Genomic DNA, 16,149 nt, shown 5'->3' on the forward strand with positions numbered 1-16,149 from the left:
TTGGGTATTTAACAATTATATTATATTTATTAATATAATTCTGTTCCAAGACAAAGAGTGAATCGAGAGATTTTTATCCTGTTTCAATTTTTAGTATGTCTAGTTATAGTTTTTATACATCATTCTTATTTTTTTTATTTTTTTATTATTTTATCTTGGAACTTAGATTACGAATATAATCTTAAATATATACATATAAAAAAGTAGAGGTACCTAATTCTGTAACTAATGCAAAATGTATATTATGTAACAACTAACAATTACATTTTTTCGTGGAAAGAAAAATTGCTAATGTGACATTTTTTAGTACGTAGTATATAGGTATCTCGATGACGCACAGTAAGTATCTAGTAAAATTTTAATCAAGAAAACGTGCTTACGATAGTTACGAAAATTACTTAAAAATATATTATTATTGTTATCAATATTCATAAAAAATGTAATTACATACCTACTCATTATATTATGTTTTAATTAAATTAAATGTGTATCAATATTTCATGAAAAAAACATATGTAAGCAGACATGCAGTTTAAAGTTGTCAATATTTGTCTAATCTAACCCTAAGCTTTTTTACTCCTTTGTAGTATTTAAATTTAAAGGCTGCAAGTACCTGATAACCTAAATTAATTTTATCAACTTCAATATACTCAAACAGAAAGGTAACTATATATAACATAATATATAGAGCGACTAAGTTAAGACGATGATCAGCTTATTATCCCAAATTGGTCGTCGTATTATCTTGATCGCACTATAAATATTAAGGATAATAAATTAATAACTAATAGAGATAAACAAAAACAATTTTCCTTAAATAAATGAATATCAGTGTAAGTACCTGTGTACCACTATATTGTTGTAACATTTGTAACATTTGTAACATACAATTATATTATTATATCAATTATATAATATACTCTTATATGCATTATCCATGTTACCAATTACCATATATATATATATATATATATATACAGAGTGATTCAAAATTTATAAGACATCGATATTCAAAATAGAGAACAATTTATGATACGAAAGTTTTTTGATTTAGAAACATCGAAAATGATTTGTGCATTTAATAATTTTTTTGAAATATTTTAGAGGGTTTTGAGGTGTTAACTTTAAACATTTAAATGGGAACCTATTATTTTTTAACAGACATAATATAATGGCTATAACATAAATTTTGAATCACTCAGTATACATCTTGCATAATAAATACAAAAATAATGTGCTAATTGTAATACACTTATAATTGGTCTAACCTATCGGCTGTACATATACATAATACACTAATTTATTAAATCTATCTACATTAATACATAAATGAGTAATACATTATATACAGTGTAGTCTGAAATAGGTACTGCAGAAATATCATGATTTTGAACGAATTTGTTCTTAGTTTTATTTGTGAATAGAATATTAATCAAGTTCAGTCACTATTGCTAGTGCTTGAGTATTAATTTTATTTTACTTGATTTTATAATTTGGTTGAGCGTGTGTGTCATTGTCACTGTCATTATCTTTTGGAGCAATATAATTTATTTAACTTAGATATTTTTTTCTGATAGAAAAGTGAATCAAACTGTAACTTAGGGAAAAAAATGAAAAAATGAACAATTATTTTCTTATTAATTTTAAAAAATAAATAAAAAGGTAGAAAATCCGGCTATTTTTATGTAAAACCAATTTTTGACCAACATTAATCTTTTTATTTGGTTGTAATTTAAAAAAAGGGTGAGCAAGTGGGTATTGCTCTATTGTATAGTATAGATGAAGAGTAGGTCACTATAATGTATGTGTTAAATTTGAATGCAATGATAGGTATCGTTGTATACGAAAAACGATTCTGAACGGAGATAATGTGTCAGTCTAAGATAATTAGTAGGATATATTATATTATTACCTATATTTAAATTGTATAACATATCGTTATTCGTAAAAAATTAAATTTCATAAGTTCATAAAATGTTTTCTATATTGACGCTGGAGTTCTTTATTATAGTTATTTGAAGGAAAACTTATCAAAAACCTTGTATTGGGGTTTTTAACCTTAGGTATAAATCACAAAAATTGTGATTAACAATTTTTAATTTTTTTTTAATACGATAAGTACAACTTATAATAAACTTTCTACAATGATGTAGTATGTTTTTAGATTCTGAACAGAGGAGGATTTTACAATAATGTATGTGTTTTTTTTTTTTTGTGTCTGTCATCACGTTTTGAAATAGAAATAATGCTTTGATTTTTGACTTCAGCCCATCTTTAGAAAGAAAAATGAATCTAGTTGGTTACTTTGAGGGGAGGGGGGATCAAAAGTAAAAAATTTCTAATAGTTTTTAAAAGCGTCAGGAAAAACCGTGAAAAAGTAACGGAAAAACGGGAATTTTTATGCATAACTACTTTTCAAAAACATTGATTTTTTTTATTTTGCTGTAACTTAAAAACGAATTATTGTAAATACTTGAAATTTTCACCAAATGTTATATATTTACGATTAAATTTTTAAAATATTTTGACTTTTTTTAAGCTATTTATAGACAATTGAAATTTTAGATATTTCTACATTTTTTTTCTTCAAATGCCTATAGAAAAAATTTGACAATCTAAAAATCTTTAAAATGTAATACAAGGTTTATTTTAAGTTGTATTTATCGTATTAAAACAAAAAAAAAACAAAAATCGTTAAAGTCACAATTTTTGTTTATAAGCATTTAAAGTTAAAATATTTACGAAATATGTCAAAATCGCTAAAATTTGTAAGTAATTTTGAAGTTAAAAATTCATAACATTTTTATGATTTATACCTAAGATTAAAAAACCCAATACAAGGTTCTCCATAACTTTTTCTTTACATAACTGTAAAAAACAACTCCAGTGTCAATATATATATATAAATATAATAATGAATACAATTGTTCGTTAAAAATTAATTCAACCTATCGTATTAATAAATTAATAAAATAAAACATCATAAAATATACTTAGTATCTTATGGCTTATAATATACCACCTTCGCTTAGAATCTTTTTTGTATTCAATGATTTATATGCCCAGTATTTTTTTAAATAATTGAGAAAAACTAAAATAAAAATTTATAAGAAACCAGTGATATTTACGTAACATCAATTTTTGAAAGGAAGACATTTATTAATTATTATATAAAAGTAAGAATGCTCCGATCTTCGAGGAATTTTTCTGGTGATAATTTAAATCTAGTTATTTATACTAGTAAAGTTTTCAACATCTAATTTATAAGACAATTGGAAAAATAAATGATTAATAAAAATAATTATAAATGGGAATATTTTCGTAAAATCGGTTTTTAAAAAAATAAATATGGTTTTTTTATTCTAATATTGTCAGTCTATGTGTAAATACGGGAGGGCTACTTTTTGCTGGTGTAACTATCGCACATGTAACTTTTTGAACACACGATATTAAATTGATAAATTCTAATTTCTTATTTGGAAATCTTGTATTATAATATTTATAATAGCGAATAGACAATAAGAGCGTTATTAATTAATATTCTACTGTTGATTATTATTTAGTGAATTTAATATTTATTATTATATTACTTTTTTTTATGATGACACGACATACCCACTAAATAAGGGGTTTAATGTAGACAATTGTCATGCAATTTGAGAATTTTTAAATACTAATTTTTAAATGTATATGCGTTCCGTATTTGTAAGACGAATACAATCCATGTATATAGGTATAATAATTATTCTTAATAAATAAACATTAGGGTAAAAATGTTCATCTGTATATATTACAAAATAAGCGATAGTTCAAATGTTAATATTTAAAACTTTTTGAACTTAATATAATTTCAATTTTTTTATAGATTACAGCTGAAAGAAGCATTATCAGCTAGTGTATGAATTAGATAATCTTAAAAATGTTCTCTAGAAACATAGAAATATACCAAACTTTCCTTCAGTAAATTTAGATAAGAATAAATGTAAGAAAAAGTTTTCCATTTAAGATGTTCAAAACTAACAGTTGCAAATATATAATTTGAAAAACAATTAAAAGCTCGAAAAATTCAAATAATCTAATTAAACCTTGTTCATTAATAGTTGATACAACAATGATTTTTTTTGAATAATTGGTGTACTTGTGTACCTTGATGAATTAAAATATAACTTTTTTAAAATTTATCTCGTTTTTAACCTATTCAAATCCAATATTTATAAATGTGAATAGTTATTTATTCGATATTATTATTATTATTATTATTATTTATTAAATAGAATTACTATGTGACAAACCATATTGTCCTACTATAAATAAAATTATCTAAATTAAAATAAAGAATAAGCTATTGATTTTTTTGAAACGCAGGTCAAAATGTATGCATATTTGTCATATTAAGTATTATAAACAATTTAAAATTCGTAACATGCAATACACATAAAAATAAAAATTAACGTATAATTAATTAAAAAATATATAATAAATATGATGAATTATTTGTGTTAATAATATTTGTAGTGCAATTAATTAATTAATGTTATATTGTTATAACTAAATTATTTAGTCTGGTACTGTGATTTTTTTTTATTAAGAGGACTGTTTTATAGCATGCACATCTTATCGCATTGTAATCGGCATATTATTTTAAGATTTTAAGATCATTCCAGGATCCAGGTCAGCCATTTATTTAAATTAAATTCAAAGTTCGCTTGACTTTATCAGAATTAATTATTTCGCATTGAATATTCCTACCGCATGTCTGCACGCCATCACCTATGTGTTCGTACTCCGCGTCTCTACTTGTTATGTAGTAAGACGATAGAAGATGTTAGTTATAATTTTATAGATATAAAATTAACTTATTACTAGTTAACACAATATACATAATATAAATACTCTATAGCATTAAATTCATTAAAATGAGTCATACAAATGCTTTAGATTCTGAGTCAAACAAGTAATGTAACAACTATTAGTTTTACAATAATGTTTTTGTATTGTGTTTTTCATAAAATTATTACATTTTGGACTAATATTTATTTTCAAACTTTTGCATAAAAAATATTATATAGTTGATACTTTGGTTATAAATTAAAAATTAATAACCATTGATACTTAAATATTTCACCAAATATGGTTTTCCTTTTTTTTTTTAATAGTTAATAATTAAATATTATACATTTATAAATAGTAAATAAATACGGTAGCCATAAGCCCATAATATAATTTTCAGCTTTTTGTGAATTAAATAACGAAATGATTTTATTAAAAAATGCTGACCTACTCAATGACGAGATACGCTTCACACACAGTAACTTCATAGCTCTACTATTTAATGTGTATTGGTTTTACAATAATTTGTATGTTTTTAAAAAATACTATTTTTTGTATGAAGGCATTATTATAGTAGAAAATAGGCTACGAACTATGAGGGAATTTTCTATTTTACAATAGGATCTAATGAAGTCTACGCGAAGTTAGCCATCCAATAATGCCCGAACGACCTCCGGGTCAGCGCTAATATTTTGTAACTCATTTGAGATTATTTTATACTTTCTCCTTTGGTGGGTCCAAATTAATTCTTCGTACTATTCCCATTATTTCGTAAAGTTGTACTTGTTTTCCTATCATTTACAAAAGCATTGTGAATTTTTAGCCCTACATTAGCAACTTAATTACATTTTCTACCAATATGATATGATATTAAATTATATAATATAGTATATAACAATTAACAATCATTAATATAATAAATGCTTTAAATGTTTTTGTAAAAATTTAATTCAACATTTAAACATACTAAAATAAATCTAGAAATGAAGGAGACACAGCTTAGAATTGTTTTTTGTAATCAATAGCTTATTATTTAATTCAAATTCAAATTTAACACATCCTAATGGATTACTGTTAAAAATTCAACAATGAGGTACATCTTAATGACTATTGATTACCTACTGGCTAATGTGAAGTGGCTACAGACTACAGCAGAGTTACTATTGATTCACTACATTGATTATAGAATAGAGTGAAATAGTCAATGCTTCCCTAGTTTTTTTTTTAATTATAATATTATGTTACACATATTAATATATTATTAAATCAATACAATTTACACGCTTATAACTTTAATTCGTGCAACCAAGTGGTGGTGAATAATGAAAATATTATTCGTGATTAATAATGTTATTAATAATTAAAAAATTATTCACCACACATTCCATCTAACATTTCGCATTAAACATACCTGCTTCACATTCTTACCGGTGTCCGTACACGGCGTACCGCGTACATCTATATAGAGTTACTAGTGTTACTACTTAAGTCAATAGTTAAATAGATAAAACGCTGTTTTATTATTTGACTTATTTCAATATTACTGTAACAGTAGCGTATTTACGGGGGGATATATCCCCCCATTGGTCTTTTTTTTTACTTGATAGGTTTAATAATATCGTACATATATTACAGAAATACAGAATAAAATTATTTAAAATGCTACATTTTATTATGATATTGAAATTTTAAGAATTTAGAACTATTATGGTTAATGCCGTAGTCAATACACCACTTACTGATAAATATGTACATGATTGAAAACAATTCGTATTTGTAAAATTCCGTCAATCGTCATTATTGTCAATAAAGATACGGTTATTATTATGCTTTTAATAATGAGCGTTTGGTTACTATTTCAAAACATATTGCAAGGCGAAGGTATATATATAAATAGGCATTCTAAACAATAAGTTCTAATAATTAAATAGTATACAAATAATAAACAAACTTAAACACTAAATACGAGTTAGGTATTACTTATTTTTATAATATTTATTATTGCATTAGTTCATTTTTAATCCAGCATAATAATTCACTATTCATTATAATCGAAAATCGAACACTCGCGTTAGTGCCAGTGCCGAACTTCCACCTAGGCAAACTAGGTAGCTGCCTAGCGATCTTTAGTCTTTACTTTCCCATGGTCCAGGCCCCCGGCCAAGTACCAAAAAAGGGCCCTAAGTTCGGAGCACTGGCTGGTGCATTATTTTTTACTGTTTTGATTTTTCGTCCTACACAATTATGTATATTTATCAATAAGCACTGGATACTATTGTATTCTTATGGTTTCCTCCAATTTATAAAAAAATTACAATGAATTATAAATCTTCAAAACAAAAAAATAAAATCTTATTTATTTATGTGTAAGTACTTATTGTTAATAAGTATATAAATTTTCAACATTTTGGTGAGTGTACCCCTCCCCCCCACTGGTAAAGGGAAATTTTGTTTACCAACGTATATGCCCCTTAGACAAAATCCTAAATACGCCACTGTAATACTATCGAAAACTGTCGATTGCCGGTTAGCGGTCATTTTTCGTGTCCTCGACTAACTGTTGGTTGTTTTTCCGTCCGAAACAATAACCAGGATTCTATGCTACCGCGTCGGGTATCACCGCTGTTACCGTACTAGTTGCTTTGTCGGCTTCCTCTCTCAAAACATGCCAGCTAAGGAACGACGGATTTTGATACTTGATAGCATATGTCGGGACATATTTGGTTCATAGATTCAACTATTTAGTTCAATTTTACACATTATCATTAGTTTTTTTTTATAGATATCAAGTATATATTTATATGCGGTAGGCGGTAGCTGTTAAAGAAACAAAAAATTGAAGAAACTATTAAATAATTAATTGAATTTCAAAAAATATTTTGATTCTTTTTAAACTATTTATAGACATGATAAATTATCAGAATTTTATTTATATGTTCTTGAAATGTTTACTAGGTCATTAAGCTCAAAAATGCAATAATAAAATAAAGCTCCTTATAACTTATAAGTTGTTTTAATAGTTTATTGTAAACATTAAAGATACACATAGTCATAATTTATTTTTATAAGCATTTTAATTTCAAATTTTGACAAAATTTTACAAGATAATTAATATTTATAAATAATTATTTTGTAATTAAAAATATATACAATTTTAAATATTCATACTTAATAGCATTTTAAAATTTAATACTACGCATAAGTTTTTAATTTTGAAACTAAAATTAAAAAAATTGTGATGCATGATTTTTTTTATAGACATTTTTTTTTTAACATTTGTTAGAATATATACAATCTGTAATAGTAGTTACAATAAGCATGTGAGCGGGAAATACAAGTTTACTGTGAAATCATGAGGGGAGTAGCTACTCAGCAGTAACATGACGATTACAGGCATTTAAAATTAAAATTAAGATAAAAAAAACATGTTTTAACGATGAATAAAATTGTTTGAATGTCTGTAATATTTGTTATTATTTAAAACCATGGGAAATATTTACGTATATTACTATAATATTACCTATTTATAGTACCTATATTATGTTACTATACGCATTACGCATGGCATTTAAAAAATAAGTAGATTAGTTTAACTTTTAATATATCATGAATTCATGAATCTAATATTTACACTGTTTTACAGTAAGTTGATATTGATAATTGACTCAAAAGTTAATAGTACTATCACTACTATTATAATATCATAACATTCACAACTCATAATATGTTTTAATTAAGTATTAATAATATAATAAAAATGTAATATGTTTTCGACGAAAATTAAATCAACCTACTGTAAGACTGCAACACTACTAACATTAATAGTAAAATAAATATCAAAAAATATATATTATACTTGACATACTTAGTCACTCAGACATTTAATAGTGTGATATAGCTAGTCTAATAATCTCTCAGAATCGTTTTTTTATACAATGATATATCATTGTACATTTGTACCTATATCAAAGCGGTACCCACTTGCCCACCTTTTTTTTACATATAATTATATAATAGTTAGATGTTATAAACATAAATACAAATCATAACTAAAAATGAAACTATCTTAGAAATAGATACTAAATTTAAGGAAAAATATTAAGAAGAGGGGTCAAAAACATTGTAGGTATCCTCTGAAATAATTTAAGTCTGCGCACGACTATGCTGCGGACAACATTCTAAATCTAATTTAACATCGTTCAATTCCTGCCGCTCGCTGGTGTTAGTGTAAGTAGTGTAAGTAGTAGTAATATTAGTGTAGGTATTTCAGTGCAGTCGGTTGTTTTTCCGTCCCATACAATCAAGATTCCATACTGCCCGAATCACGCGGCTCGTTGCTATATTTCCCAACAGGCTACAGAGTCGACAGTATTTCGACGGCTCGCGATTAAATAAAAACTTACTTAATTTTATAATATGTGTTTTTTCTTTAAATTCGAAACATTACTTTATTGATATTAGTTTAGTATTGGTCATGTTTTCATACTGAAAAATTATGTGTGTAACATGATAAATTAGTAGGACACTAATAATAATTATAAATTTTAATGCTGTATATATAATACTGTAATAGTATATTATAATGTATGTATATTGTGTATAGTAAATATATCAGAGCCGGTCTTAAAATAGAACGAACTTGGGTCAATTTTTTTAAAGAGCCCCTGTCTAAGGCCCGCTTTGTATAGTATAATATAGTGTATATTTATTAACAAAAAAAAACGTTATACTCGTAAAACAGGCTCATAGTAAAAATAATGTATAAATATTGTATGTATACATAAATATTAAAAATTAAAATTTTTATTTACGACAAGTATAACAATAAGTTATTAAGGTTAGGTACATAATAATTATGTTCTGAGTACGACTGTAACGTTGTCATAGTGATATCGCCATGTATATTGAATTGTAGTAAGTTACATTTTACAAAAAATGTCATATGATATAATGATAACATTAATTCACAGCCTATCATGGGTATAATGCTAAAAAGATTCAAATAAGTCTTATATTTGGATTTAAAAAGAGAATGTACTGTGGTCTCACAATTATTTTATAATTATGTTAATATCTATGACCTAGATTAAATAAAAATTTATTTCAATATTCAAAATTGTAGAAAATATGATATATTAGATAGGTACTTATTTTGGAGTTAAAAATTAGAAAAATCTAAATATTTTTTATAATTATTCACTACACTTATATACATTTGTATACATAATGTATTATTCATAGATATACATTTTTGATTCTATATCTAGTATCTTTAATGTTAAATCCATAAAATATCATCTTTTTCCAATATGTAAGATAAGTACATAGGAAAAACATTCAAAAATATATTTTTCCCCTGATATTAAACCACTTTTAGCCATATTCATAACAGAATTATTAATATATTCTATTATGTCTATGTTTTCAGCTAATTAAAATTTATAAGTATCTTGAGACTAAGTCAACAGAAATGAGTTATGTGTTTGAAGTAAATAGGTACACGTGGTATATTCTGGCTGTACCGAATAAGTAATGAATATGTATTATTTCGTACTACAAACATTAGTAAAGAAAAATCGTTGGTAAATTTCTGTTAATTCATGTTTTTATAAAAAATTAAATAAAAGAATGGATCTTAGGGAATTGAAAAAAATAAAAACACAAGTTGATTAAACAACGGTTCATTGCTAACTGAAGTTTTACATTTTTTAAATCTCTACTAAGAGTACAAATATACTCAACATAATAGTGACTATCCGGCATCCCGACACTTATATTAGGTATATGTGGTAAAGCTGTACTCACTTATTGCTCTGTACTCATCTTTTATTTATAAATTAAAATCATTTCAATAAAAAATATTTATTTGTATATTATTCTATGTGTATCTTCAGATCATTCAAATACTGACATGTACTCGGATACTTTAATAGAATACGTGTTGGTGAACTACCGATGGGTGTTTGTAGTATTCTTCCTCTTGCCTTGCACCGTTTTGGGAAAGATGTGGGCTGCCTTCGAAAAAAATTCATGGTCACGCCGCCGTTGTACCGGAATTGACCACGATAAAAAAGTTGAAAACATTCAGCGCGAGGTGAATGCGCCATATATATATATATATATATATATGTGTATATTATAATATTACATTTAACATTACCTAATTATAATCAAAACACTGTGCTATTATTATTGTACTTACTTTGAATGTTATCTGACGTTACTTGTTTATACTTTTTCTTCCTCTGCAGATACGGCATAGAAATGTATACGCTCCAGACCGTGTAATGTGTACGGCCAGACCTAGTTGGAGAAGCATGACTCTGGCTGAAATGACGTACAAGAAACGCATGTTCAACATAAACATCCATTTGGACGAGATGATTTCCATCGATAGTCACAATCGGGTAAGCGATTATCGTAATTGATGTAGCCATAAATTATAATTAATAATCAATAATCATCGGCCTTATTCTATTTCTAAAATATATTGCAGTAAATGTTTACTGTGTTAATTTACCACTTTACCAGGCTTACGTCTCTATTCTATACTGACCGTTTGAATAAGGCCTGATCATTGGTTTAAAGTAAAAACAAACTTTAGTTACCTCGATAATCGATCAATTTAATTTTTTTCTGTTTGTTTTAATTATTATGAATATATTTATAGACAGTCAGGGTCGAACCGTGTATTACAGTGGGTCAGTTAATTCCAATACTGATCCAATCGGGGTGGACAATACCCGTTGCCGTGGAATTGGAGGATTTGACTATCGGTATATCGTATATATGTATATTATATTATACTTATTACAACTAAAAATATTTTTGAGATAAAATAAAAATGGTTATAATACCTATAAGTGATATAAGCGTCATGAGTGACATGAGTATTAATATTATATTGTATTCGTGTGGTTTAGGTGGATTAGTTATGGGCATAGGACTGGAATCTTCGTCTTTTAAGTTCGGGTTGTTTCATAAAACGTGTACGCAATACGAACTCGTCACAGCTAACGGTGATTTGATCACATGTTCAGAGGTAGCCTTATAATAATAAATAATATATAGGTAGTACCTACCTACCTTATTTCGTATAGTATAGTATTTAGTATATTTTATGAAAAATTATTTAACGCGTGTTTATTGTTTATTATTATGTATTCTAGTTAGAGAATCCAGACGTTTTTGAATGTATTCCATTTTCATATGGCACACTGGGATTTTTGACGGCTATCAACATCAGAATAATACCGGCGAAAACGTAAATATAATTGACTTAAAAATAATACTTTAAAGTATGCCCAGAAATTTTCAATTTCTAATATGAGTATATGGTAATTTGTACTCATAGTATCTTATTACAGACCTTTTTAATTCGTCAATGTCAATATATATATTATTTTGGACGCTGTTGAACATAAATTAGTGTACAACTTAAACGTTCATCGCTATATAATTGTTACCTACGTTATTGTAGATATCAATGATTTTATTATTGCAGCACCATGAAATATAAATAGATGAAAATGATGTACCTATTACCTACTTGGTAATTTACTAAGTTAATATATTATTATTATTATTATAATCTACCTCTAGATATTTATCTTATAAAAAATGTTTTAAAACCACACATTTATTAATACATTTAAAAATTTAATTATATCTCGTTGTGCCCTTCGGCTAACGAAAAATAATTATCATAGAAATAATATGATTTAAAAAACTACGGAGCGTCATTTACGACATGGAAATTAATACTTGAAATGTATTGAGCGCAATTAACAATTTTTTCCTTTTTTGGGGCACAATTTACGTTTATTCATTAACGCCCAACACTATATACAAAAAGGCAGAATAATTCATAAATTTGGCGCTTTGTGATGAGAGTTTAGAGATAGGTAGTAGGACCTACCTATACTATTTCCGTATTTCATGGGTTAATGTTCTGCGGTAAATATAAGTTTATTATTATTGTTAATGAGAAAAAAAAAATATAATTATTTTACAAAATATGTTTTATTATTATATATTATTGTTAAGTAGTTGTGCAACTTGTAAACATACAACAAAAAGTGATTGTTCACGCCCCCCTTCTTACGTATATAGGCGTAACTAGGGAAGGGGTTGGGTGGCTTCAGCCCGCCAGAATTTTATGGGTAAATGAATGTGCATATAAATATATTAATATATTATAGTATTAACTTTATTTTTGCCTGAAATGTAAACAAATATATAATGTTTCATATAAACGAATAATCAATAATCATTCAAATCAGTTGTAAACACCAATAGAAACAATAAATAATATTATAATAATCAAATAAAAAACAATTTGCCATACAATTTTTTTTAGGAATTTAGCTCCCCTAACTTAAAGCACTAGTTACGCCTATGCTTACTTACGTATAACTACAGACTACAGTACTACAACACTATAATATAGTACCTATATTTATCTACCAAATCGTACATTGAAACTTGTTTAGATATGTCAAACTTAAGTATCGTCCGATTAGTTCTTTGGAAAAAATTCAATCCAGCCTTATCTCGGAAACACTTGATGTAGAAAACAATGATTTTATTGAGCTATTAATGTTTAGTAAAAATGATGGAGTTCTGATGACTGGAAAAATGACAGACGGCAATCAAGACACGGTAATAAACCATTTACCTATTATACATGTTTACCAATATACATACGATATAGTTATCGTATTATTAGCATATCTGTGAATTTAATATGATTTTAAGTGTATATGCACTTTATTTTAAATTCAATATAAAATATATTTTACATACTCGTTTTAAAAAAGACATTAGTGGGTCTTGGGTACTATAAGTGCGTTTTATTATTTTGCACATTATTATAGACGTTAGTGCAGAGGTTAACATACTGCAGGTTATATATTTTTTATATCATCATTAAATATTTAACAATTGAAAAAAAGAATACATTCATTTTACGTACCTATATTGGCAAATATGATAAAGTAAAATAGTAACTATATTACACATATTATATACATTTTTGTTGATGTCCATATTTTTTTAGTCTTAACATTGATAAAAGTTCACGAACCTTAGGACCTACGCTAAAAAAAATAAAATAGTATTAGTGACATTAGCGTAATTGTTCAGTCTCCTGCATCGATTTTTCTCTCAATTTAAGATCAGATTCTGTTAAAAAAATATTTTTGTTTTTTAGTAATCTTGTAACTTATGTAGGTATATTTACTTATTTTGTTTGAATACATAATATTATAAATAATAGGTTTAAATGTTTAAATATATTTATAAATTATTAACTGGACCCTTTCAATCGTTAATCCACATATATGTTTCTGATTGTGAATATACATTGTAGCGATTTTATTTTGTATAATTTTACAAATTTTGGACATCTCAATTATGTTTCCATTTTAAGTGCATAAATTAATTTGGATTTAAATCATGGTTTTTAGCGCATTAAATTCACAGTCCTAAATATTATTTGTATTTAATAATTGTTAATCTGAATAAACATTTATATTTTCTAGAAGAATGTCAACGAAATTGGTCGATTTTATAAACCATGGTTTTTTAAACACGTCGAGTCATTTTTATTATCACCGAAGAATGCTGAAGAATTTATTCCTTTAAAAGATTATTACTTTAGACATAATAATTCTTTATTTTGGGAAGTACAGGTAATAGCTGTTATAATAACATTTGTAGTATTTAATATTTTTGTATGTATTAACTATAATGTAAAATGAAAATATGATATCTGTGCACAGGATATTATACCTTTCGGAAATCATCCAGTATTTCGTTATCTATTGGGCTGGATAATGCCAGCAAAAGTGGCACTACTAAAATTAACACAAACAGACACTATTAAACGATTGTATGATGAACATCATTTCATAGACGACTTCATACTACCTATTTCAAATCTGAAAAAGTCTGTGGAAAAATTTCATGAACATTTGAATGTAACTCAACATTTATATTATCATAATATAAATACGATAACAAAAGTTTAAATCGTGTTTAGTACTGTTTATTGTAATTTTAGATTTATCCTATTTGGGTATGCCCAACTGTTTTAAATCCAGGCCACGGTCTTGTACATTCACATGCGCCAGTAGACAAAATGTATATTGACATTGGTTTATATGGAGAGCCCAAAGTGTCCAATTATAACTCGAGTATCACTAAGGATCTAGAACTATTTGTACTGAAGTTGAAAGGGTAAGTTTAATTTTACAAAATATGTATAATTAAAAAAACGTTATTTTTTTTTTTTTAATTTAAATTAAGGTTTAAGATGATGTATGTTGGCACTTCTTTGAATGTATATGAGTTCAAGAAAATGTTTAATCATTGTTTGTATCAGAGTACAAGAATGCAGCTTAATTGTAAAAACAACTTTCCGGAAGTCTACGACAAAGTGAATAAGAAAGTTAGAAGATAATAGTACCTCATTACTTTTTATGAAATCAAAATCAAAGAATGTTAAGAGGATGTTTGCGCACTATTTATTTTCTTTCTCTGGCCCATGCGCAACATAGACAAAACACATTTACGTAGAATCATTTTTTTTATGTTTTTGAGTTACCTTAGAGTAAAATTATCGATGGAGAATAATATTTTAAGTGTATGACATATCAATATGACTAAATTTTGTCTCAAAACAATTTGAACATCATTTAAATATACATTTTTTTTTATTTTGAAAATCATATACACAATTAAATACAATAAAATATAAAACTGATATGTCATTCCCTCAAAAAAGTTATCCTCTATAATTTGTGATGTTACTCTAAGATTGCTCATAAATCATAAAAAAAAAAGAAAAGATTTTAGGTGAGTGTTTATCTATGTTGAGTGTGGGTCTGAGTGAGAAAACAAATATTGCGTTAACATCCTCTTAACATTTAAGATCATCTCTGATATTCAACTAAATAACATTTAAATTTTCATTTTGTATCAAGTGATGTATAGTTTGACATTTCACTATACTTACTAAATAATTGGATACTTAAATATATTGTTGATAGCATTTAAATACAAATGAGTTAAACCACATAAATAATGTTTGCTTTTAATTATTTATTATTCAAGATCATCATTTTACCTATACATAATGACGAAAATTTAAATTATAGGTTTTTGTGTCTTATTCTTAGTCACAATAGGGGAATACAATCCAATCAAATTGATTATTTTTTATAATTGAAAAAAATAAATAAATAATAAATGAACTGTAGAAAAAAAAAATTTAATCATTCAATATTGAAAAAAAATCACTTATTATAGTCAATTACA

At 25.9% G+C, this 16,149-nt stretch overlaps 1 protein-coding gene across 2 annotated transcripts; it reads left to right on the forward strand.

The window, feature by feature from the left end:
* Nucleotides 1-492: 492 nt before the first annotated feature.
* On the forward strand, nt 493-16,144 carry LOC113557349 (delta(24)-sterol reductase-like). Of its 2 annotated transcripts, XM_026962817.2 has the most exons (11): nt 493-662; nt 10,725-10,924; nt 11,082-11,237; nt 11,501-11,606; nt 11,754-11,872; nt 12,000-12,094; nt 13,323-13,491; nt 14,373-14,522; nt 14,613-14,810; nt 14,894-15,069; nt 15,139-16,144. In XM_026962817.2, exons 2-11 carry the CDS (start codon nt 10,742-10,744, stop codon nt 15,290-15,292), a joined length of 1,506 nt encoding a protein of 501 aa, XP_026818618.1. In that variant the 5' UTR covers nt 493-662; nt 10,725-10,741; the 3' UTR covers nt 15,293-16,144. The 2 variants fall into 2 exon arrangements, with proteins under 2 accessions (XP_026818618.1, XP_026818619.1); XM_026962818.2 differs by lacking the exon at nt 10,725-10,924.
* The last annotated feature ends 5 nt before the right edge of the window (nt 16,145-16,149 follow it).

This window comes from Rhopalosiphum maidis, chromosome 3 (genome assembly GCF_003676215.2).
Source record: "Rhopalosiphum maidis isolate BTI-1 chromosome 3, ASM367621v3, whole genome shotgun sequence".
Lineage (NCBI taxonomy): Eukaryota > Metazoa > Arthropoda > Insecta > Hemiptera > Aphididae > Rhopalosiphum > Rhopalosiphum maidis.

Coding starts and splice junctions, on each gene's coding strand:
- LOC113557349 (XM_026962817.2), top strand. CDS start 10,742: ATGTACTCGGATACTTTAATAGAATACGTGTTGGTGAACTACCGATGG. Junction 11,238..11,500: donor CCATCGATAGTCACAATCGG/GTAAGCGATTAT, acceptor ATATATTTATAG/ACAGTCAGGGTCGAACCGTG. Junction 12,095..13,322: donor AGAATAATACCGGCGAAAAC/GTAAATATAATT, acceptor AAACTTGTTTAG/ATATGTCAAACTTAAGTATC.